At 40.1% G+C, this 25,750-nt stretch overlaps 3 protein-coding genes across 8 annotated transcripts in view; 2 read left to right on the top strand and 1 right to left on the bottom strand.

Moving 5' to 3' along the window:
- The window catches only part of MTMR7 (myotubularin related protein 7), a 49,254-nt gene extending 48,712 nt beyond the window's left edge, over positions 1 to 542 (top strand). The window contains exon 14 of the mRNA XM_072862741.1: positions 183 to 542. Within this exon, the coding sequence (XP_072718842.1) occupies positions 183 to 542 (360 nt within the window). The remainder of the gene's footprint in view (positions 1 to 182) is intronic.
- VPS37A (VPS37A subunit of ESCRT-I) lies at positions 146 to 24,045 on the bottom strand. Of its 3 annotated transcripts, none has more exons than XR_012042700.1 (13): positions 23,916 to 24,045; positions 18,978 to 19,052; positions 17,995 to 18,109; positions 16,995 to 17,095; positions 15,839 to 16,055; positions 14,720 to 14,790; positions 12,348 to 12,475; positions 12,202 to 12,260; positions 12,040 to 12,108; positions 9,885 to 10,028; positions 9,069 to 9,149; positions 3,233 to 8,834; positions 146 to 637 (listed from the first exon to the last, which is right to left on the bottom strand). XR_012042700.1 is itself a non-coding variant. In XM_072862736.1 (12 exons), exons 1-11 carry the CDS (start codon positions 23,270 to 23,272, stop codon positions 9,069 to 9,071), a joined length of 1,188 nt encoding a protein of 395 aa, XP_072718837.1. In that variant the 5' UTR covers positions 23,273 to 23,364; the 3' UTR covers positions 146 to 637. The 3 variants fall into 3 exon arrangements, 1 of the variants encoding a protein (XP_072718837.1); XR_012042699.1 differs by lacking the exon at positions 23,916 to 24,045 and adding an exon at positions 23,145 to 23,363; XM_072862736.1 differs by lacking the exons at positions 3,233 to 8,834; positions 23,916 to 24,045 and adding an exon at positions 23,145 to 23,364.
- Positions 23,506 to 25,750, top strand: part of CNOT7 (CCR4-NOT transcription complex subunit 7) — a 20,887-nt gene continuing 18,642 nt past the window's right edge. The window contains exons 1-4 of one of the 4 annotated variants that reach the window (XM_072862738.1): positions 23,576 to 23,746; positions 24,355 to 24,415; positions 24,684 to 24,890; positions 25,198 to 25,391. In XM_072862738.1, coding sequence (XP_072718839.1) covers positions 24,774 to 24,890; positions 25,198 to 25,391 — 311 coding nt within the window. In that variant the 5' untranslated portion in view covers positions 23,576 to 23,746; positions 24,355 to 24,415; positions 24,684 to 24,773. The other 3 variants (XM_072862740.1, XM_072862739.1, XM_072862737.1) reach the window with 3 other exon arrangements.

Here is a 25,750-nt window from a genome sequence, read left to right as displayed (position 1 = left end):
GTTTGTGATAAATTGTGTACTTCTCATACTTTATAAATGCAAACAGGCAGTTTTAAAGGGTGCCAACTGGGTTGGGCTCTGAACTTAGTTTCTTCATTTTTTTAAAAAAAGGCAAAGACACATAAGAGGATCACTGGGTCCTAAATGTGTCCATGTAATGTATACTCTTTCCTTTATTTCAGAGATTGGCAAGTCTTCAGAAATCACAATTAAATTATAATAAAGTCAAGAGTAAGCAACAAGACCGAAGCAAACAGTTAGGGCTTTCTACTTCCAACAACAGCTTAGCTAATACTCCCCAGGAGTACAGCAACGACCTGAAATCATTCCCATCCCGGAGCCCTTCACAAGGGGATGAAGAAGATTCAGCCCTGATTTTGACACAGGACAACCTGAAAAGCTCTGATCCCGACCTCTCAGCTAACAGTGATCAGGAGTCTGGTGTGGAGGACTTAAGCTGTAGGTCCCCAAGTGGGGGTGGCTGCTTGCCTAGTGAAGACAGTGGCAAGGATTCAGATGAGGCTGTGTTTCTGGCAGTCTGAAATACCTTCACAACAGCAAGGATCCGGATGAAGTTGAGTTTTTCAGTCTGGAATGACATCTTCTCATCAGATGAAGAATGGGAGTGGTCTGTGGCCTAAAGAAATAATCCAAAGAGAGGGAACTGTGCAATTGTGTAAGTAAGTAAAGATCTAAGCAGAACAAGCCATTACTAGTTTTAAGACATAATGCTAAAGAAAGGTAATATCTGCTGTTCTATTTAGTTAAGCCAACATGGTATTTATCAATGTTGTACATAATTATTCCTTACTTTGTACATTTCCATAATTATTTATCGTACAAAATAATAGTTCTTCTCCAAAGACATGAAATTCCAAACTACTCTCTTACACATATGGACAAGGTTGAAGATTCATTAGTGTTAGCCTTACTGGTGAATCAGTCAAAAACTTATTTTTGTAGAGCTCTTTTGCCTTCAGACATATTGTGTATATTCTTCACTCTTTTTCATGGGAGGTGTTAAATTTTGAATTCCAACAGTTATTTTGCATATTCTCCTACTAGAATCCTTTACAGCAAAGTAAAACTAACAAATGGACACACTTGCTTAGGGGACAAATGAAGCTTTGATACTGCAAAAATATCCTTTAGTAACCAGCTGCTGCTGCTGCACATGAATGCATCCCATCTGTACTCAACTCTCAACCAGTGTGAGCAAAACTTCAAGGAATATAACAATACTTACACAGCCTTCGTAGCAAAGCATCCCTTTATAATGAAAGGTACGTTAAGCAGTATACTCTAGCCTCTTTATGTTTGGTTCTCAAGTTTGATTTTTTTATATCTTACCCTTGTTCCAAACTGCCTACATAAGATATAAAGGTAAAATTTTAAAGGTAATAAAACCCCAAATTCTCCAGCCTATTTTGATTCCTACTTGAAAATGTTTTATTTGAGTGGGATTGAGGTACATAAACAGTAGAGAGAATAGGGAATCCAGAATCACTTATAAAAACCACTTATGAAAGCATCACTCCAAATTCAGAATTAAAGGAAGGTTATGCCCATACAGAACCTGTTATAAAGAATACTTCTTCCAAATTTTATTGTTCAAAATAAACTAACCACAACCAAGGGTTGTTTTTTTAATCCTCACACAAAATTTCCCTTGTAGTATTTGCCAACCTGAACAGAGCATGGTAATGATAATTTAAGAAAAAGACTGATTCACCACAACAGAAAGTTTAATCTCATTTGGTTTAAGAATTTTCATAGTTTTTCAGAGTAGGAGTAATAGCTTTCATAATCATAGGTACGGAAGTAAACCACTGAAAAGTGTTCCAAATTCAGAATGTTTTGAAACTCACTAAAAAGGCTTCCATATCAGGATGTAATTCTTCCAAGTTTCTTTTTTTTTTTTTTTTTTTAAATTAAAGCAAGCAGTTAAAAACATAATTCGTATGGCTGCTCTTACCTGCTTGGAGACAATGTGGTATTGAACTCTAGTAAAGCAAAGTGGTAGTAATGTAAGTTTACTTTGATTGCATTTCACACTACTCCTGCAAATACAGACTTACAGGCAGAATTAAATTATAAAAATATACCTCAATTTAGAAGCTTTAGATTTTATTATTCAGTCTGCTTTTATGGAATGGCTTTTCATTCTGTTCTATGAACTTATGTTATTAAAAATGAGTAGGTAAACTTCAGTATTATTAATATCCTTTTAAAGGAGCTGCTGTCTTTGAACAAATAATTCAATTCCTAACAGCAAGATTTATCTTAATGTTATACTGGAAAGGCCAGATCCTCAATTTGATAAATCACTGTAGCCCAATTTAAATAAATACAGCTATAATTTATACTCTCTTGAGAATCTAGCCTTCTGGTTTTTAATCTTTATGAATTTTTAATAACTGAAAGCCCTGATTTTAATTGCACTTTTAAAAATGTTTCGTATTTTGAACATAGCCTGTAAAATTTATGGCATTAAGGGAGATTTTGAATGGATTTTCTCAAACTCAAGAAACATGCTGCAAAGTCAGCAATGAAAAAAAACCACACAAATATTCTGCCTAAAAATTAGCTTGAAAATGGGCAATATTATTGCACATCTTTAAAACGTAAAATTGTGTATGATGGTATTATGTCCTATTAGACATGTCTAGAAATAAATGCAGAACAGCAATATATGCAAATTCAAAGCACTGTCTTCATGTCGCTTATGCAACTCCTTGTAACTAGCTTTACCACTAAAATATTAATATATTAACATTTTATATTAAGCCTTTATTTAGCAGCCCTCTGTGATGTGTCTTTCAGTCCTTGGAATTTTGCATTAGCTACTACTGTTTTCATTGTAATGTATGTATTTGTGGCATTATTAGCTTGCTGAGAAACACTTTCAAATAAACACTTAGGTCATTTAGTGTTACGTTATTTCACACCGGTGAATGAAACAAAGGTTTGCTTTCCCAATTTTTGTAATATAGTTCTTAATTTATGCAAGAGTCACTTTGCCACTGAGATCAAGGGATTTTTGTATCTTCCCTACTTTGATACTTGAATCCAGTAGTCTAAGCTGTGGGGGAATCTACAACTGATAACTAAGAAAACTGAGGCTCCTGTCAATTGAGTTAATTATATGGGAGCGTGTTACACCCCTGTATTTTTTTTTTTTTTTTTAGGGAATGTGAAACAAAAAGGATGAGAAAACCACACTATGAACTACCTTGATTTCTTGTAGCCTTGTGGGGATCTCCCCTCTGCTGCAAATCCTTGCAAATTTGGCATAAGCCCACTGTAATTTGAAATAGGACACAAATGAACGTAACTAAACTGCTGGAAAGAGAGGATTAGAAGAGCATTATAGATTTCTGTGGTGTAATTTTTGCCTCACTAGGTTCAGGCTGTTCTTTAGTATGAAAATGTGCATCTACAGGACACTGAAGGCAATGGGGTCAAACAGCTGAAGTTCTCTCTACAAAAGACCACCATCTAAAGAACAGAAAGAAAACATATTCACTAGCTGCTTTTATTGGTAGCTCTAGACAAGACATAGACAAAGGTGGTAAACTGGTAATGGATTCTGAAAAGCTGAGAAATAAGAAGTTGGAGGGCACAACTCAGACCAAAGGATATCAGTAAAAGTAAGGAAAGAAAAAAACAAGTAAAAGGAGGGAGACAGGGAAGGAAAGCTCTTTGTAAAATTAGCAGTAAGTTAGGGAACCACATTCTTTGAAGATAAGGGCAAGCCACAGCACCAGTCTACATAGCATGAAAGATGTTTGATGACACAAACTAATAACAATTAAAACCCAGCAACAACAAGGAGGTAGCCTTTGCAATGAAGATAAGCATTTCATCACTGTTGACCAGCTAATGATGCTTTTATGCGGACGCTGTCCTGATCTGCACACAGAGTCCTCAGATTTATCACAAACATCACAGTTGAGGCAAAGGGCTGCTTCTGCGCATAGGCTGAAGGTTGAGTGTAGCTTTTAGGCTGGCTGGTCACCCTTACATTCTGTAGTGCAGAGACAGGTAAACACCACAGTGACTGAAAAATCCTCTAAGGACAGGTAAGTCACTGACAATTCATTTGGGAAGGGAGGAACATGTGGTGGGGTTAAGTTAAAAGTAGGTCAACTTATCACAGTACTAAGACTAGTGAAAAACCTGCCAAAGATCTAGGGCCAAGCATACAGCAAAGCCTGAATTCAGAGAGGCCAGAAACATTGCCAGAGAGTGGAGAGATGAGAAGCAAAGGTAAAATAAGCATTCAACTTTACTTACATTCTTTAAATTGCCAGTAAAGCACCTGGAGCCAGCAAATCAAATCATGTGAAATCTTAAAATAAAATTTAGTGGTCTTTTAGTATAAATAATTCTGGAAAGAAGCTAATGAAACCTTATAGGTCCATCAGAACTGTTGTGACTGAATTGAGGCAAGGACTCATTTTTAAGTCTGCTGGTTGCCAAGGTTATTCAGATTAATTTATTCTGTTTCCGAAGACTAAAGAACACAGTGCTTTATGTTAAGGTATTCCCTTATTATTGATATGCAAGCTTTCTTTGTAGCTTATTACTACACATAAATTTGATCTCTACAGGTATCTGACCAAAACAAGGCATTTACAAAAGCAGTAGCCAGAGATGCAATACGGGTTTTCAAAGCCCATTTTAGTGAAGGTGGCTCCAGGAATTACTGCTGTTGAAAGGGTTAAACAGGAAAAGCTCAAATCACTACACACAAAGATTAAGTTTGTCCTTGAGTAGCTTCCTGCATGTTTCCAACACAATCCTGTATCCACCCAACCAGTCCTGCAATGCCCAACTCTATCCGTAAGTTAGACAATTACAAGATATATTAAAAATCCCAAAGCCTTTATTTGTAAGTTTAACACATTACAGTATTTACTGTTCAGAATACTGTACACAATAAGGCTGTGATAACTGACTTAACGTTGTTGCCAGAGTTTTAATTCAGTTTTACCTGAAGGTCTCTTAAATCTCTCTTTTATAAAGATTTATCCTTGTCTTTCAAGGGAATAGTAAGAACTTGGACAGAAACAGGACTAAAAGATTTCTAACTTCCGCATTTGGTCAAGGTCCAAAGTGGCAAAGCTACAGGAGTATGTACAGAGCAAACAACAGAACTATAGTAGATCATTAGATACTGCTTAGAACTAACTTAATTATAGCCTCTTGCTTGTAGTGGTACCTGACAATCCCTGTCTTTCAGAAAGGTTAGCAGGTCAAATACACTGTGAAATTTAGAAAAAACTTTCTTCTATAAGTAAGCCCCAGCAGAATGTACCATTAACACCAGTTGTATACAAGATCACCCTAAAATGAAACCTACTTCATTTCAGACTTAGATTTTAAAATTTCTCTGATCTGCAATAGCATTAGTTACAATTGCTATATGGAGAATTCAGTTCTGGATTTAAGTACTGCACTCCCCACTTGACTCAGGGAGGAACAAAAGGCCTAAATTCAAGCTATAGAAAACATTTAGCAGTAAGATCAGATGTTAAAATTAGGCAAAACCCAGACTCAATCAGCAGTTACAATACAGAACGCACCCTCACCCCCACCCCAAACTACTGCAACACCAGAGACAAGCTACCTCCTTACTCTTGTATTTCTTGCTCTTTTATTTCACTTTTCCACTTGGCAGAACACCTCACCATGAGCATGACACAGTGCAAGGATCTCCAGAAACAAGTCACTGTATGTAGCCTATTATTCCAGATTGCTTAAGAGTTCACTTGACACATTTCAAAAGATTTTAGAATTTGCATCTAACAGCAGCTGCCATTCTCTTACACTTCATAGGGAATTGTTTAAAGCTGGATTTACACCTACACGCCACGTTTTGGCAAAATAAGGGAAGGAATGCACTTAACAGTGAACTACTAGTGTGCTAGAAGCCAAAAAACCTAACTCTGACAGAGCGTTACCAGTGTTCTACTAAGTCTTCTGGTGAAAGTATGAAGATTACCTATAAGGAAAAATGTTCGCATTGGCATAACCAGTGTAGGACTAAAAGAAAAGAAAAAAAGAAAAAAACCAAACCAGCAGCAGGTTGGCTTGTCCTTTAAGGGCCAGGAACAGGCTGGCCATTCCTGCATGCGACAGGATACCTATAGCTAACCCAGTACACCATTGTTAAACGCAGAGACTTCTGTGCTTTTCTAGACAATGGGTTTGCGACTGCAGAAGGGGCTAAAAAATAGGGGAAAAAATCCTAAGAATAGGAACAATTATATGAGAAAGAGAATAGAAAGGGAGAAAAGAAGACGACCTTAAACCTTCATATCCCTGAACAAGAAACACTGTACTAAGAACTTGCATTGAACAGTGACATTTTCTTCTAGACTCTCCTCCATTATCATCAGGAGGACTCTAAGGAGAAGTCCTGAATTTGTAAATTTGCTCACAAAAGTAACATAAGAGGAAAAGCTGAAGTGTTGAGAACTTGTACTAGTTTGGGAAGCAAATCCCTTGAAGGTGACCTGGCTAGAGAGTTCAGTCACAGTAGAGCACCATAATACACCACATAACATTCAACAGGAGGAGGCAGATGAGAAGTCTGTCATTCCATGCCATGTATAAAGAAGATAGTAGCCCAAGCCAGGAAGAACACCAGGTGTTTGGTCATCTATTCCTTTGTCTACTTACAAGGAAGAAACAACAACAAAAAAAGCAGCCCTGTACAGGATTGTGTGTCTAGTCTGTAAGCTCGTTAGCTAGATACTCAGAAAAAGATCCAAAACAACTTGTACACTCAGCACAAAAACAGACGGAGTTTGCCAAGAAGGTAACACTGATGACTTAAATCTAACTCTTCTCCAGAGCTGCAGAAATCGGACTACTCAGACACCCAAGCCCAGAACCACTTGGAAACCTACGTGATCTCACTTTTAATTAGGGCTTTAGTTAGCACATTAGCAGAATTGCTATGTCAATACACAAGCAGTATTATGCAGTCAGTAGAAAGGTTTTTTTGCAAGAAGATACTCTAAAATTATTGCTTAACCATGGCATTTACAACCTGCTTATTTTTTCAGGCACTTCAGTATCTTCTTTGATTTGGACCATAGTTCTATTTGCTTGGGACTTCTAATCTCAGAATTTGGACCAGCTTTACAAAGAAAAATCCCATCAAATACCAGTGAATAGTTTACTCACCCTGAAAGACAGTATCTTAAGACAGACAACCACAGTACTGTAAAGTATGACAGGGCTGAGACTAAAGCCCCATTTGAAGGTTCACTAGCCTGTGGAACAGACTCCTTGCACTTACACGATTTTCATAACTCCAAATTTACTCACTTTTCTCCAATTCAGAAGAAATACCTTATTGCATTTTGCCAGAACAGCATCCAGTTTAGGATTGACTGAAGATTAGTGATACAGAAAAGAACCCGCTTGGACTGATATGCTTTAGTTTGAGACTTGAATCTGTTATGTTCTGTGACCCTATCTAGGTAACACAGAGGCAGTGTCTTAGCTAAGAGGTTTATCTCCAGACTGCTTCCTGACCAGAAAGAAGCAGGATTCCTGGTAGATTACTTAATCAGTGCTTTATCTTATTTATCTCTCAGAACTGTACAATTCCGTCTGTTCTTGTAGAACTTGACTGTCTCCATGAAAACCTAATGCACTGACAAGATTAAGAAAGTGTCTTTTGGCAAGAGCAAGAGAGAACATACATGCATGTATTTAGGGGCTGTATTTTTCTCCTATAGAATACTGCATTTGGTCCTATCCATCCTCACCAGATATACCCCCATCCTAAAAAAAGTCAGCTCACCAGAGGCAAGAGTCAGTGATTAAAGGGCAGAATTAAGTCTCACTTCCAAATTCTGTCACTGGCCTTATAACACACTATGCAACTCCAGCCAAATCAGTTTCTTTGTTCCTTAAAATTAGGAAAAAAGAACTGCTACTTCACAAAGAACTTCAGAACTAGTTTTTGTAAAGTGCTTTTGAGTTCCTCACATGATGAACATATTCATATTGCATAAAACAGAAATGGGGAGGTGACCTGATTATTTTTCCTTTAAGTAAAAACAAATATGAAAATGAAATTTTTAGATGAAAATTGTATTTCATTACAGTGTTAGGTACCAAGCCACTCCTGAAATCAAGTGCATCGGTGCTACTGAGCAACATACCAAATCTACGCAGAGATTATTTATTCTATTCTGATTCCAATAGAATTTGTTCCAACATATCCCTTGCTTAATCCAAATCTACTTATCCAAAACACAATACAGGCTATACTCAGCTTTGTATTATTACTTAAAAGTAAAAAACTTGTTCTTAAACATTTTGGCTTCAAGAAAAGACAGCTTGTGAATCCACTGACAATCTCAAATTATTAACTTCTTCAGTTTCCAAAGCCCTATCACAATTTATCTCAAACTCTTCCACAGATCAAGCCAAATCTATGTTTAAAGTTCAAAATACAAAAGATATGAATTATGTTTTTATAAAAATGTAAAAAGCTAGTCAAAATTACATGTTTAGATATTTAATCTCTGAAGAATGGAGTATAGCAGCAGGAACTTAAATATAATAAGAACTATCAACAATAAATACAAGAAATTAGTGCAAAGATTGCAATAGAAGGATTCTTGAGTACAATGAGAATATAAAGAGACATTCTAATTTGTACAAAAACCATCCCAACTCTGTATACAATCTCTTCTATAAATACAACTACATAAGATGAAATGCTTATTTGCAAATAATAGTTATTAAAAAGTGTGCTTTATTGGGTTTTTCACTCGTTCTCTTGGCAGGTGTAGTTTGCAGGAAGTCTGTAAAGACAAATTTCCATAATTAGACATTTTTAACTCCTCCAGAAGTTATGTTTTAAATACATCTAACAACAGATGCAGTACATACTTGATTTCCACAGAAAGCATTGTTAGAACACTAAGCATTGTAACAAATCCATTTGCAGTTAGCAACTTCTAAGTGTGTGACAATGAGGTAAATTGTAAATAAAAAAAATTTAAAAATTCACCACAAATATTAAAACAGCAGTTTACCTATAGCGGAGCATGAAATTGGCTGTGCATTGCTATTGCCTGTTGAAGTTTTTCCTCTTTGGCTCGTCTACAGTGGCAGAGCTACAAAACAAGACATACGAAGAGTGAATTCTCAAAGGAATTTTTTATAATGCATACTACAGTTTCTCTTTAATGATTTAGCTACTTTGCAGGCTCTTTAAAAAAGGAAAACCCTGTAAACCACCTCCCTTCCAAGCTTCAGGCTGACCAGCTGTCTATATTGATAACATTATTCCATCAAAACTGCTTACAAAGAAGAGAACTGTTTCCTATGTTATGAAATGCATTTATTAAGCATCTTTAAAGAAAGGTACGCTACTCGGTAAGTTGGTCTTGTCACAGCATGAGCAAGAACGGTAGTTTTTGAACCTCAGTTACTTATTTGGTGATAGCCATCAACAGAATAACTAGTTTAATGTTTAATTTATTAAACTTCTTAAAGTTGCTTAATATAACATGTCATTCTATGTTGAATTACCAAATTTAAAATTGTCCATGTGGCTATCTTCCCTATATCTGTATAGGATACAGAAGAAAGTGGCACAGAAATATCTACAACAACACAGGACTAGGGTCTAATGCAGGAGACCTTTGCATTCCCGCCTTAAAAATATGTGCCTTCAGAATGCAGATTATATTCTAAATAGACTGAAGCCACTTAGGGATATATTTTTCTTTTGTTGGAGCTTACAGTACAGTGCTTTAGTATCACAGGACTGCTCAAACTCTAAGGCTTAATTTTTTTCACTGTGTGTTGTATATCTCTCAGATTAGAATGACTTGTATATTACATACCGTTCTCTTCTCCATGAAACTACTAAGAAAGTCATCTATCTCTGTTTTGCCTTCCAAGAAGTCTTCTGCAATAGTGTCAGATTCCTCTTCAGCTTCATGAGCAGCTACTTTAAGTCTGGCTTGCAGAGCACTTGGACTGCAACTCTAAGAAAGTAAAAACTTCTCTGTAATATTAAACTGTCCATCACAACCTACATTTCCAAGAAGAAAGATAAATGGCTACATAAATATGGGATATATGAATAGAGCATTATTATTACATAAGAGCCTAAGTGACCAGATGAAGCGTCATCTCCAAGAAACAGCATAGCTTGTTAAACTAGAAAGGATTCAATGTGAGAAAAGTGTTGCTAGTTTAGAGCTTGATTCACAATCATTCCCACAAATGTATAAAGCTTTTCAACTTTTACCCTACACTGCAGAAAGCATCCAACTTGGAAATCTGACAGGTTCTCGAGTGGATCATTTCTGAGTAGAACTAGCGTTTCAAGTGTCTTCAATAAATAGGGTCTACTTTTGAAACTAAAAGTCAGTAGTGAACCTGAGAAATATAAAAAGGTAAAAAAACCCCGTACTATTCAGCTTTTAAATACCCTTGAAATGACTGTGGTGAGGAAGACAGTAAAGGAAAAAGCACCTACTCAAGAAGTAGATGGGCTGCTAATCTAAACCAGTACACTTATTCTTCCCATTCTTATAAACCTCAAACCTTATTTCTGCTTAGTGCATATAATTGCATTATTTTTCCTCTAATACGTTTGGACAGTTAATCAGAACGTGATTCACGTCTTCAGTAGGAGTCTGTACAGAGCCAGAACTGCAAAATTAAGATATTTATAGATTTCAGATGCTTGGACTACCCCTTCATCTACCCCATGAAAAATATTTTACTTACGTATTGTAAAACTGTAATGTAATCAGAAATTTCCTGTTAAATTAATCTTGTGCAAAATAAGGAGAGTTTACTTGAATAAAAGGTGACTAAATTCACCCACAGTACAAGCAAAAGTACAAGTTCCAGACTTGTCTGGAACTTTGAGGGAGAGAGAACAGGAGATACCAGGTAGTGCACAGTGAACTTCAATATATGAAGATACAGCATATGTGGAAAAAACAGCACAAAAATCCAGCTGCAACTCCCCAGCTCTCAGCCTCCTAAGCATCATTAAATTGAATCAGCAAATCTAACTTAGAAAAAAGAAAAGGTAATACAGCAGTGGGGCATTATGTCCTGTTCTTAAGCGGTTTCTTACAGAAATAGAAAGTTTCTCAATGCCAACTACCTCTGCCCACTGTAAAGCCAACTTACATCACACAGAAAGGAGGCATTAGGAGTCAGACTATTCTGATTTTCAAGCAAGGAAACATTTAATTCATTTAGATCACCAATGAAATAATTCAGTTTGCTGTCAGGTAACTTTTTGCTTGCTATTTCATATTTTGTTACTTTTTCAGCATTTTGAAATTCAGGTACTATTTTGATGGACTGTTGCATTCTCAGGTGACAAGTCTTGCAAATACTTAAGATTTCAGTGCAGAAATTGTTTTATGAGAAGTTACATCTTTCAATGCATATCCTGGTAAACATACTATGAAAATATTCTCCTTCCCCAAACTGCTTTCTGAAGTAATGACTTTACCCTATTTGCGCTTTAGAACGTGTGAAGTTTGACAGCATATATAACATGCTGCCCAAAGTAAGCATACCCAGTGAATCACAGAATTTAAGTTTCTAAAGCAATGGTTTTAATAATTTTCATCTGGTACAGTTTTACAAGTTCATTATGTTGAATGGGTATCATTAATTAAACAAGCCTTTAAAAATAATTCTATTCTTAAAACTGGTTTGACCCAGGATTGTACTTAAGAACAGCTCTAAACCCTCTCCATCAAACTCCCTTCTTCCAACTTTGCTTCTATTGTAGCGTTAAAAAAACCCAAAACCCAACCCCAAAAAACAGTAGTGCAATTGTAACACTGTTTTGCTTTCAAACTGTTTGGTACTTCATCCCATTTTACTTCATACTTGATGTGAATCTATTTCACATAAAATCAGAGCTTAACCAGAAGAATATTCTTTATGGATAAAGATACAAATCAAAACTTTAGTTTTATTGAAGTATTCTTAAAGGATAATAAGATATAGAGAATATACCTCACTAAGTTCATGCTGTCTTTGCATCTTTTTTTCAAAGGCTGCTTTCATCTGTGTGAGTTGCTCATACTGGAAAGAAGAAGAAAAAGAATGTTTTCCCCCCGAAAAAAACCCAGAATATTACAACTAATATTTCTGAAAAATATTTTATTGTTCACTTACTTTATCCAACACTGTCTGTCGTTTTGCCTCCAGACTAGGCTCCAGCAACAGGTTTTTTTCTGTAAAATAAAGTCACTATTACTACTTTTTTTAAAGGATTCAGTTCGCAGAACACAGCCACAGATGCTAATGTTTTGACATCTTACTTGCCAGCTCTTCAATGCTTTTCACTAACTCATCTCGATCAGTTATAACTTGCTTCAGTTGTGGTAGAGTCACAAACTGTTCCAGTAACACTTCCTCTTGCTCATTCATACTGGTCAGCTGCGATATACTATATTCAAACAGAAAGAAAGCAGATTTAAAGCTAACAGCAAACATTACATGTAGAGTTACTAATTTCTGTGAAAGTCAAAAGTTTAAGGCATTTATTGGGACTTTACAGATACAGGACACTTGACCACAACTTTTTTTTCCCTTTCTCCTGGACTGTGGGCTCTACTATCGGCAGCAGTGAGCTTAACAAGCAGTGTGTTAAAAGGTATCTCTCATTTCAAGCCTTACTTCCTATAAAGTGTTTTTTAATGCTACTATAGTGGGTCGACCTTGGCCAGCTACCAGACGCCCAACCAGCTGCTCTCAGTCCCCCTCCTCAACAGGGTATAGGAGAAATGCCTGTGGGTCGAGATAAAGACAGGGAGACCCCTTACCAATTATGATTACAGGCAAAACATACTCAACTTGGGAAAAATTAATTAATTTATTGCCAATTATAATAAGAGTTTGATGATGAGAAAGAAAGACAAAAACTAAAACACCTCACCTCCTTTTTCCCCAGGCCCAACTTCACTCCTTCATTCCCAACTCCTCTACCTCCCCCTGCCCCAAGCAGTGTGGGCCGGGGGGGAATTGCAGGTGTTGCAGTCAGTCTCTAACAGTTTGTCTCTGCTGCTCCTTCCTCCTCACACTTTTCCCCTGCTCCAGAATGGGTCCCTCTCCACGAGCTGCAGTTCCTGGCAGGAGAGCCTGCTCTAGTGTGGGCTCTCCATGGCTGCAGTTTCCTTCAGGGCATATCCTCCTGCTCCAGTGTGGGGTCCTCCACAGACTGAAGTGTGGGTATCTGCTCCAGCATAGTCCTCTCCATGGGCTACATGGAAATACCTGTTCTACTGTGGTCTTTTCCAAAACCTCCATGGGTTGCAGACGAATATCTGCTCTGGCACTTGGAGTACCTCCTCCCTCTTCTTCTCTGATCTTGGCGTTCGCAGGATTCTCACACTTTTCCACCCCTCCCCTCAATCCTCACTGTCTCTGCAGTGTTTGCTCTTGTTTAAATGTGTTTTCATAGAGGCACCACCCGCTTCACTGATCGACTCAGCTATCCTGCAGTGGGTCTGCTGCCAAGCTGGCTGTGTCTGGCATGGGGGCAGCCCTTGGGGCCCTTCTCACAAAGGCTACCTGTGCAGCCCCCAAGCTGCCAAAACATTGCCTACACCCAATAGAGCTACTCAGAACAGCTGCAGGACCATTTGTAATTTAACTCAACTACCACCAGAAGAATCATGGAATTTTAATCCGGTCTTATTGGAAGGACCAAACTTGATTAGAATGTTTTGTTTAAACAAACAAATTACACTTCCTCCCCAAACTCCCTAACTTTCTGCTACATAGTAAGGATGCTGCTAGAACTTACAGCTGATTTAGCTAAATTAAACAGGCTCTTAAGAAGGTGTCAAGGGAAACAAAAAACCCCCACAACCCCAGAAGTCCTTCTTGTCAAAGGTCTTTTCCTTTCTGAAAGGACAGAGTTTTCAATCACTAACCTATGACACCACCATAAAGATGTGAGATCAAAAAGAAACCCATCTCCTAAGACCCTTTCAGAATTAATAGCTAATTTGTAATCTATTCAATCCCAGATAACTGATCAAGGAGGCTATCTCACTAGATCTGAGCAAATTGCTAGGAACAATAACTGATACTATTTTTTTAAATTGTGACAAGATATGCTTTTGATGAAAATATTTGTGTAATATGTGTATGAAGTATTTAGATGTGGAAGTGATTTGCACTGAGACACCTGGCACATTTACCACCTGGATTTAACTATCCCAACCCTCCTGCACATGCTGAGCTGCTCACAAAGCAGTCCATTTGTGAACCAGTCTCAAGTCCATTTCCCTATCCCCTTTCCTCCTTCAAAAGCTATGCTTATTGTATTAGTAGGAATCAAGTCCCTGGTGAGGCCCCAGAAGACAGCAGAACACTGATAGTTAGGAAAAGTAAAAATCAATGCTCTTTCTCCTGGTGCTGAATCCTAAAGTATCGTTCCTGCTGAGAAAACCCTAAACAAGCAGCACATTTGAATACAAGGCTGGCTTACTTTCTGACTCTACAATTTTGGTAAGTCACAGTTCTCCTATTTATAATTTCTACAAAAAGCTTTCAGTGATACATACAGACTTTTGACAAAAATCTTTCAGTGATACATACAGACTTTTGACAAAAATCAGATACAGACCAACAGTAATTGCCTTTTAATGATTATGGAAAGTTTTCCTACCTTCTGAAAATTTACCTTAGTTCTGAGAGTTCTGGAAATGTATCAGGAACATCAGGCATCTTGTAAGTAAATCCATTCTGGCCAACCTAAACGGAAGTTTAGAAATGCTCAGTAGATTTTTGAAGAGCAATTTCTTGATATCTAACCTGATGAATCCAAAACTGGAGATTAGTATTTGCCAGCAACAAAAAAGTAGGAAAAGCAGTAAGAAGCAGTAGCACTGGTCTCTGAACAGAAGACATCTCAACTCAACCATGGCAACAAAATACTTGGGGATGTTTGGGGTGGCATGTCATAAAAGATGAGTCAATTTTGGAGGAGAATAATTCTGTCTTGCTATGTCCTCCATTTGACAACAGGTGGATGACCCAGGAAACACGCAGGAGGAGTATAACTCAGGGAAGTGAGAACAGAGAAAGAGATTGACATTTTGATCTCTCTCACATAAGACCTCAGGGAAAAAGTTTTTGGACAAGGAAAAAAAAGTCTGTCTTCATAGAAGGTAGAAATTTTAAATTCTACAAAACCAGAGAAGTGTCTTCCAAGATGAAGAAAGCTTTTGTTTCTAAATACAAGATTTGATGAAAGACTAAATATTTAGATACAAAGTTTTGGGAGGACATTAAAAAAAAATCCTTCCAGAGTGCATCAGTAAGAGGGAGTTTGTGAGTACACACATGCAAGATCCATGAAGAGAAGTTATTTGAAGGATGAAACGGAGAAATACTCACTCTACACATAAAGGCTTGAGACTGCACATTGTTCTCACCTGATAGGCTCTGGGCAGGAAATCCCATATAGAGAAAAGGATCTCATTTTCTATGGCTGGAGAAACAGTCACAGCTGCACTATGGGGGAGTGCAGCTCCAAAAAAAGTATGTTCAAGGATATGTAGCGTAACACTAGTTTCACTGAAACTCAGAAAGACAAACTTGTTGCTCTGACTTCAAGTTTGTTCTAAAAAACTTTTCATCAAAGCCAGAATGACAGTTTCATTTTCCTAGCACCAGCAAAACAATGAAGTGCAGTCACTCAGACTGTTCCCTTGAGTTTTGTTGGCAATGCCGCATGTGCCCTTGAGGGAACTTATACCTAGTATCTGATAGCTTAAGCAGCAAAACTCAGTGCACAGACCTGAAGCACTGCTTCTGCTGTCGGAACAGGTAGTGGCAGATCAGCAATCAAGCCATAAGAGGGAGCAGCAGGCTTGTCTGTAGTGTAGCTTGAAGAAACTGATTCGGCAACGGGCACCGCTGCCATTGTTCTACTTGTTTCTTGAGGTGGGTATGGAGGAAGAAATGGAAACCCCTGAGGAGCGTAAGGAGGCATTCCAGCTGGTTTGTTGAAAAGGCTAAAAACAAATAAACAAAAAACCATGACCATGAGCAACTAACTGCTTACAGAACATTTCTTATCATGCAAATTATAATTACTAGACCACATATAAGATATGAGATTGAATTTTTTTAAACCATAAACTTTGCATTTTCTGTTCTCAGTTACTTCCAATGTAGTAAGTCTACTTTATGCCTTATACTGCAACATAATACACAACTCCAATAAACTATATTCTTGTAGAGCAGCCAAATACACACTCACACTCCTAATTATAAGAAAACTACTTCTCAAAAATTTATGAGAGCATAAATTTAAATTGTTTCTATCTAAAAGTCCTGAGAAATGCATCTGTGTCATACATTAGTTCTTATTTACAGTATAGCATTTAGCAGGTTGGGCAACACACACATAATTACTTCTACATAACATGAATGATTTTTTTAAATTCACAACTGCAGCTGCATCTAAACCCAGTATCATTGTAGCCATACAACCATAGTTGTACTGATAAAGCTGTAATGTCTCAGACCACTTTTGCGTATTTAATACAATTATTTAAACTGCACAATCTCTGTTGCACAGTTGTGCAACAGAAGCTGCCTCTAAGCCTGGGAGATTATGAACAGAATATGAAGAAACGCAACTGCTCAGATCATGATCTACAGCAAATTCAAGATTTCATCTGATAACGTAAACATGTATTCTTTTTCAAGAAAGCAGAAGTTATATCAGCATGTTGATACAGTAACTCCAATGAAATCTAGTGTTTCTTCTCAAAGCAACCATGCCACCAAGAATGCACATGAAATTGTGCAAGGGCAGGGAATCTGTGTCTCCCAATACATCCGCTTCATTACTCCTGCTCCTGCCCTCCTAATACTTGGTTTAATCTCTTTTTAAAAAATGTAAGCTAACACACATAGTTCCACTCATCGTGTTTATAGATACTTACTATGGAAATGACGTTGAGCTAGGAGCCAGAACTGGAGGATTCTTCCAAAACTCGTCCAGTAAACTTTGAATAATTTTTCCAAGATCTGAGTGCATTGTAAACTGGTAAAAACAAAACAATACAAAACCTCAAAAAACTTAGAGCAGCAAGATGCAGAAGAAAAATTATTCCTGGAATCCAACAGTTCCAAAATGTGCTGAACTTGACCATTATGCCCACACGGCAGTGCTATAAGCTATTTCAGAAATGTATCAGCTAATGCAAACTGTATTTACACAAGCTCCAAATAAAGTGATAAAGCCACCCAGAACTGAAGAGAAACTACAAGTCTTTTGTATATTCCATTATCAGTGGAGAATCAACCAAGCATAACACTTCTGATGAACAACCAAAAAAACCCACCTTAGTTACCAAGTTACATTTGGGGAAAAAAAATAAAGAAAATAAAATACTCAAGATTTAAGTTTGAGACAAAAAGCATCACTAATTGCATTCTGAAAAAGTTGTAATCCCACCTCACAACCCCAAAAAACTACCACATCCTTGTTGGCAGAGAAAAAAAAAACCACAGCATATTAAAATCCTGCATATTAGAGCTAAAACCTTTACATCTTTCTAACAGGATTAGGGTACAAAGAACTACGTTACAGAACAGTCTTAAAGCATCCTTCTCCCTTATTTGGAATAGCTGTAGAGAAACAACAACTGTGCTATTGGCGCTAACAAGAAAAGTGATAGGAACTTTCTAAGCCATCATAACTTAAAATAGTTTTAGATATATGGAATACTGAACTCAGTAATGGTAGCAGTAAAAAAATAAATAGTAGTAGTGTACTGAACACCACTGAATTTTTGTTTTCAGACCCCTCAAAATACAGTTTGAGAGGGATCAGGATCTGTACTAGTCTTTTTTACCAGAAGTATTAGCAATAATGTAGTATGACATATATTAAAATTTCTATTAACAGTAGATATATGTGAAGCTAAAAATTATACATACATTATTTATTAATGGACCAGTCACATATACTCCCTGCTTGTCCATTAAATGATGTCTCACGGGTGGGAAAACACTGATGACTGGTTTTTCCTGAGGAAACTGAGGTGGAAGCAAGCTGCAAATACAAGAATAATCATTACTACAGCTACATCCCATGATGAAGTTTGCATAAGAAGGCTTCTCACACAAACAAAAAGTACTATTAATTACATAAAGTTACTTTTCTACGAGAAGAGTTATGGAGAAATACAGAGTGAAGAACACAAGAGGATTATTCAGTCACAAAATCAGAAGTCAGACAGATTAGAATACTAGACTTCCGCAGAACTGAAGAGAGCATTTACTGGAAAAAATAGTATAACAATGAAGCAATTATGTCTATGGACAAAGAAAAAGCTGTAGCATAACAATATTTTCTAATACAAATGTTATTACTACAAAGACAATGCACTGTAACCTGCAACAATATCAGGCAAGTTATCAGGCTAAAGTAATAAAAAACTTGTGAACAGAATACCATCAATATTTGCCAGAGCAAAAGCATCCCTCCCCGCCCCCCCAAGTAAATTCATAGGAAATGTTACAATAAATCGCTTCAGTTATGATCCAGAAGCTTCAGTGGGGTAAGATTAGTCCTAGGAGTTACAGCAGATTAGTAAATTACTAATTACGTTTATTTTCACTTGTGGAGGATTCAAAGTCATCAGAAACCCTCAAGCATTTTCTCCTACTTACCTTCAACTAAAAACACGCAGGTATCTTAGGAGCTGAGCACAGCAAAATATAGTTTTGCTTTCAGCTGAGCATCTGCATCTTGCACAGAACTACTTTCACTCATATCACTAAAACTACTAAGGCAAATCCAGGTTATAGTTCCTGAAATTAGTTACGAGATGGGAGCCATTTATGTTCTATTGCTACTTTTTTTTTTGAGAACATTTTTAATTTTCAAGATGTGCATAGAGATATCTCACTCTACTTACATGTTAATATTAATTGTCAAGTTGTTTACAGTGAATGGCAGTCGATATTCCACATCTTTCTGAATTTCTGCAATGCTGTCAAAGAAGAAATTGTTAGCGTCCAATTTGTGGTCAATATAACAGCCTAAAGTCTAAAAAAAAGCATGACCTCAGACCTTCGTATTTAGTTTAGTTTTGAAAAGCCTTGTAAGAATAAAATTGAAAATGCTGGAATAAATTAATATGCTTCAGAATGCTATACTGAATATTAAGATTAAAGCAAAAAATAGTAGATTCAACTTTTAAACTTCATACATGATCACAAGCAATGGAAATACAGGCAGAGAAATTGTGCTATCCACTGATCTGACAACAATCTCAACTTATTTTTCTCCACTTACTGGCTTAACTTAAGACATCACATCAGTGATTTTTTTTATATACTGATTTTTATCTGATAAAACATTTACTTTGCCAAGGCGTTACACCTGGTTCACAGCTAAGTATTGCTCTGAAACACTGCCTACAGATCAATATTTAAAACATATTACACTAGGCCTTCTTCCTTAGATTAGCTTACTATTTAATAGTCATTTTTTCCACATGAACCAAGTTCTAGGTACTTGCACAGATATTTTCAAGAATTATCTGGAGATAATTATCTTGAGATAATTGCTACTTGCAAGAATGTAAAGCTCTGTAATCCAGTGACACTCAAGACACAGACCCCCCGTGAAAGCATCAAGCGAAGAAACATTTATTTTATGAAATCTGGTAAGACTGACTCCAAATTTGCTTCTCCTGTAACAGGTAAGTTACTGAGAAAAATCTTTAAATCAGCTGCATTAATAGGAAGTTGATTTCAACACTCAAAGCACTCTACAATTTGTATGCACAGCAAGACTGGTTTGAAAGATGGCATCCCAAAGAATGCGGAGGAGGAGGAGTAGAAGACTTAGCTCAGAAGCAGAATTTACAGACAAAATGAACATACCTAAGCTGGGACTGGGAGAGAAAGGAAGGCAGAAAATCAGCTTCATCTTGTAATGCCTCAATAAAAACAAACTTTAAAAAAGCAGACTGATTCCTCTTCCACATATTTTTCCTGCCTGCACCTTGTTAATAATATTCTTCTCCCCCACCTCTCTAAGGCTGCCTTATAAAGGGAGGGAACACAGCTCGAATTGGGAATAATGGCAGCTGGGTGTTCCCAGAAAGCCTCTTTGTACCCAAATTCAGAAACACCCCTCCATCCACTGTCAGGTACACTCCATACAATTACTTCCTCAAAAAAAACCAAAACACATTACCTGCAAATGTGTGTCAAGTGTAAGTGTAGTGCTAGCAGTGTTTTGTATCCCTCCAAAGCATTATTTGCACATAGAATTTAAAACTCTAGTTTTCAGAGCTTCGGGAATAAATGGAGTAAGACACAAACCTAGCTATGCACCTTGCTTTCCGCAGCCCGACCTTATTCCTCTCACAGACAACTCAGTATCTGCTCTTTCCCTGTGAAATTACATGCTGTTTGAAGAAACTATCAGGCATTCTCAGCACGGGAGAATTCAAACCAGAGTTTAGAGCTCTAAAACACACCACAATCACCACCTCCTAATTCTTAACCGAAGGATTCTCCCTGGAATCTCTCATGCACATTCCTGCCCTGTAATCATCCGTCATGCATTTTAATAGCCTGCTACAAAATCCTTTTGAGAAGGGTATATAATTATGCTCCACTCACGTGCACAACCTATAGGAACTGGGGAGGAAGAGGAGAACAGGGAGAGAGAAATGAGAAATCCACAATCTCATTGAGCTGTCCAAACTGTTACAATGTCCTTTAAGCAAAACTTTGAACCGATAAACTTAGTTGTCCCTGGAACCAGTACACTGGAAAAATGGCACATTCTTAACTTTGTCTAGAACAACGGCAAATGTAAGAAAACTGGTTTTTAAACACAAAAACTTTATTTCAAGCTCTTAACCTGCGAGGGATCCTGAAAAGGAAGACTAGCTACTGTAATGTAATTAAGATCACATGTACCTGTGCTTTTATCACCCACGAAGACTAACAAACTTACCTAACTTAGGTAACTACACCATGCCAAGAATTTTGACTATTTCAGTAAGGAGCAGCTGGAATACCCATAAATGAATGACAAAATATACTTATCAGAAAAAACAAACATTAGAATAACATTTATTTAATCATTGCATAGGAAACAATGCTGTTGCAATGCTTGATGCATATTCCTATCCTATAGATCTGTGCTGCTGTGGAGTCCACAAGCAAGCACATCAGTCCCGCCCCCAAAAAAACTTTGTACTTTTGAAAATTGGCACTGACTACACATACCTTTTTAGAAGCCCAGAATTTGAGGCACAGTTACTCAGATATGTTCAGTAATAAGAATCCCTTATGAAAACTGTACACTCTGCCAGAATGTACTCCTTTGCTTGCCTATTTTTTTTGTTTTTTACAGCTATCCTCAAAAGAGATTAGGCAGGCCAGTTTACATTGCTGAAAAGTTACATTTGAGCAGCTACCATCTCCCCAGCCCTCATCTCCACTCCTGGCTGCAGGGTCCATTCCCTCCCTGCATATGCTTGAACTGGCACCTGGCACAAACAGGTAGTAAACCAGTTCAGCAAGCTGACCTTGACAAAAACGGATCACCTTTTTTGAGGACTTAACTTGAGGTGAGCTCATCTCCCTGGCAGAGAAAAAAGGGTAGAAATAAAAGGCTAAGTAAGGCCAGTCCAACAAAAACTTCTAGTTAGGTAAGCTGCTGTGTACTCACAGAGGCAACTCCTTAGAAAAGTGAACCATCTTTCAAAAATACTTGCAAAATTGGCTATGAACAGATTGAAGTTTAAGCAAGCAACAATACTCAGCAATGCTGTCATACTTATGTTTCCTGTGGGATAGTTCAAAATATTAGGGTGGTGAGTGAACTGCAATTATTAAATGTGGAAATACAATCAGTTTCTCTTCCACTCCTAGCCTCAGTCTGACATAACAGAAAATATTACATTTTCTTCTTCTGGATCGCTTTTGGAGGCTTCTATCATTCTACTTCAACAGACATCCTAGGAAGGATGAATGCTTACACGTTCACAGAAAATATAACTTCAAACATATGAAGTGTGGATCTGCTTTTAAAGATGAACACTTTTAAAAGACTAAAATTTAGGCAAAACTGATCAGCATACTGACAAGCTGGGGTATTTCAGGACAAAGGAAGGTGTTTTGCTGTAAAAAGTGTGGCTGTTGAACAGGAAAACCCTACCTGCCTCTGCTAAGCATCTAAATAAATCAAGTTACTAAAGAACAGTCCATTACTAGCAAGTTAGCACTGCACATCAGAAAACCAGTTTGTAGAGCCAGTAGGGCTGCTATGCCACTGCTGCTAAGAGCACTGCGACACGTAGCTCCTTTACACTGTATGGTTTAGTCTTAACTTTTAAAGAACTACGCTCCCACAACCAGTTTCCAGAACGAGGGCTTTATTCCAACACACGCAATCTGTATCTCTTTGTAGACTTTAAAACCCATTAAATCACTTGGCTGACTTTCTGGTCAAGCGGCCAGTGGAACTGGGCACGACGATCTGCCCCATCACCCGGCCGAGCCACTCCGACAACCCCCCAGCCAGCGGGGACGGCCCCCCGCCGCCCCGACAGCGAATCTTGCTTTCGATTCCCAAGTGCAACCTGCCACCCCGCCGCCCACGCGGGCTTCTCCCCGCCGCGGGCCTGCTCCCCGCTGTCCTCCGGCCACGCACCCGCGCCCCTGCCCCGGGGCCGCGCCGGGACCCCGCGGCCCGCCGCCCCCCGGCCGTTCCCGCGCACCACCCCACTCCCGCCCGGCGGGACCCTTCGCCCCCGAAACACCCCGGCGTTTGGCCGGCCCGGGCTACAGCACCGGCGGCTCGGTTTCCCGTTTACCCGCCCCGCCGGCGGCCGGCGCCGCGCCCGGCCGAGGACCGGCGGGACCCAGCCGGGCCTCACCGGCAGGGGACGGGGCGAGCTCGCGTCCCTGGGTGTGCGTGTGGGGACGCACGACACCCTTCCGAGGCGCGGTCCCACAGGGGCCCCGAGCGGCGCCGGGCCCGGGCCGAGCGACGCAGGCAGGCAGGCAGGCAGACAGGCCGCCCCCCCACCCCCCGCCCGGCCGCGACCACTCACGAGGCGTGGGCGCCGCGCAGGGACTCGATCTGCCGCTGCTTCTGCTGCTGGAGGCTGGTGAGGGCGGGCAGCGGCGCGGCGGGCGAGGAGGAGCCGCCGCCCTTGGCGAGGGGGAACAGCCAGTTCATCCTCCCCGCGGCAGCCCCCGGCGGGCGCGGGGGCACCGGCGGCACGGCAGCCCGGCCTCGCTCCCTCGCGCATGCGCGCGGCGGCACCGCCTCCCCCCCGCCCCGCCCCGAGGCCGGCGGGCGGCGCCCCACCCTCACGGCGGCACGCAGGCCGCGTCACCGCCGCGCGCCCGTGACCCGAGCCGTGGCGGGGTGGAGGAAGGAGTGGCGCGCGCCCGGGCGGGAGGAGGGGGGGGCGGGGTGAAAGGGGGGCGGTGCGGCCGGCGATTGGCGCCCTCCGCCGCCGGTCAGAGGTGAGGGGGGAAAGGCCGCGGTGCGGCGCGCGGCGATGATGTAATGGCTTTGTGCGGCGGGGCGGCGGGGGCAGCGCTTCCTGCGTCTCGCGCGGCGACTGGCGGCTCTGGGGCGTCGGGGGCCGCCGCGGGGCCTCGCCAGACCCGCCGCGGCCCGGCCCGGCCCGGCCCGGTCGAGAGCGTGAGTGAGCGAGGGGCGGGGGCGCGGCGGCGGCCGCGGGGAGCCGGGAGGGGGGAGGGCGGGAGGACGGGCGGGGGGGAGCCGGGCGCGGTCCGGTACCCCCCTCCCCTCGGTCTAGCCGTGCCCCGCTCGGGCCCGAGGCAGCCCCGCGGAGGCCCTGCGGCCTTACCGGCAGTTGTGACGGCCCGCTGGGGCCGGGTGGTGTTTTCGCGGGCCGCGCGGCTGCCGCCGGAGGCGGGCTCGGGAGCGGAGCCTCTCCCTGTGCCGGGGCGGGGGGGTGAGCTGGGGCGGCCCCTTCCCGGTTGAAGCCCATCGAGGGGGGCTGCCCGCCGCGCGGGGCGGGCTCTGCGGCTCCTCGGGGCGCTCTTAAGGCCTTGTACGCACAAGGAGGTGCCCGGGAACCCAGCCGGGGCGTGAGTCCAAGTCTGTCGGGCCGTGAGGCGGTCCCTTCGCGCCGCTCTCTGGTTTAGCGCGGCCCGTACGAGCTGAAAGAGCTTCTCCTGCCGAGGGAGGCTGCCTGCCTGGGCGGCCGCTCGCCGTCCGCAGTGTCCCCCAGTTTGGCGTAACGCTAATAGTCACTTTGCCGCTTCGTTTCATGTTGCACGCAGCCGTGGGATCCACAGGAATGTGCTCTTCTAACCCGTGGGGGAATAACGCTTGTGGGCTCAGGTATCTCTTTTATCTGTTGAACTAGTGCGCCTTGCTGGTTTGCCTGGCTTTGTGCGAGAAATAAAGTTACTAACAAAATCGTAGGGTTTTAGTTTCGGATAGAAATCTGAACTCACGTAGCTGAAATTCACATGGTTTTGGTGGTTCTGTTGTGCTGCTTTTATGAAATTCTGAATAATAAAGCTTGATCCTGGTGGTTAAGCATTTTTTTCAGATACATGAAGAATAAAAGCTTACACTTTGATACTTTGCTTTCTTTGTCTCTTAGGTTAAAAAAATAGATAACTAACGTTCTCTTTATGAAACTGATCCTCACTCAAGTGTAACTTTTGATATATGGTCTCTAAAGCCCCCCACTATGCCAGCAGCTACCGTAGACCATAGCCAAAGAATCTGTGAAGTTTGGGCTTGTAACTTGGATGAAGAGATGAAGAAAATTCGTCAAGTTATACGGAAGTATAACTATGTAGCTATGGTAAGTGGGCACTTGATGTTTATCTAGCAAATTACTGCAAAAAACATGATGACTTAATTTAATGTTAGCAAGTTAAAGCTATAAACTTGTTCATCCATTTTCAGTGAAAGAATAATGGATTCTTAATGTTGAATTAATGCTGTACGAACATTAGGATCCTAATCTATTACCTTTTTAAAAGCTAAATTTACACACAGTACTCTTCAGCTATGAAACTGTTAGATGCTTGAAATATGTTTAATTAAAAAATGAGCAACATACATTTTTATGGGTGTCTTTTGTTGAATTTTTACTTCTGTTCTTACAGGATACAGAATTTCCAGGAGTAGTTGCAAGGCCTATTGGAGAATTCAGAAGCAACGCAGACTATCAGTACCAATTATTACGCTGCAATGTAGACTTGCTAAAAATAATTCAACTAGGACTGACATTTATGAATGAGCAAGGAGAATACCCTCCAGGAACTTCAACTTGGCAATTTAATTTTAAATTTAATTTAACGTAAGTGTCAAATGCCTGTGCTGTTGAATGTGTTTCAGACTTACTGAAAATGTATTATAGGTTGTGAAAGCTATAGCAACTCTTTTTATCTATATGATTGGAATACCATAGATACTTTATGTGAGAAACTTTTGTCAGGCAAACACATGCTTTCTTCCCTCATTTCTGTGCAGTCAGTCTTACTGTCAGTAATTTGGTCAAATGCTGAGCAATTTCAACAAAAGTTTTAAAAAGAGTCATTTATACTTAGTGCAAGAGTTAGCTCTGCGTTTTCATATTTAGCATTTCAGAGTGCTTCTACCTTAACTTAGTCTAACTCTTACTAGTTGTTATAGAAGTCACATGTTGTTTCTTTGCAT

The sequence above is a fragment of the Ciconia boyciana genome, chromosome 5 (assembly GCF_034638445.1).
Source record: "Ciconia boyciana chromosome 5, ASM3463844v1, whole genome shotgun sequence".
NCBI lineage: Eukaryota > Metazoa > Chordata > Aves > Ciconiiformes > Ciconiidae > Ciconia > Ciconia boyciana.
Note: the sequence above shows the minus strand (reverse complement) of the source record. Positions and strands in the feature narration are given on the sequence as shown.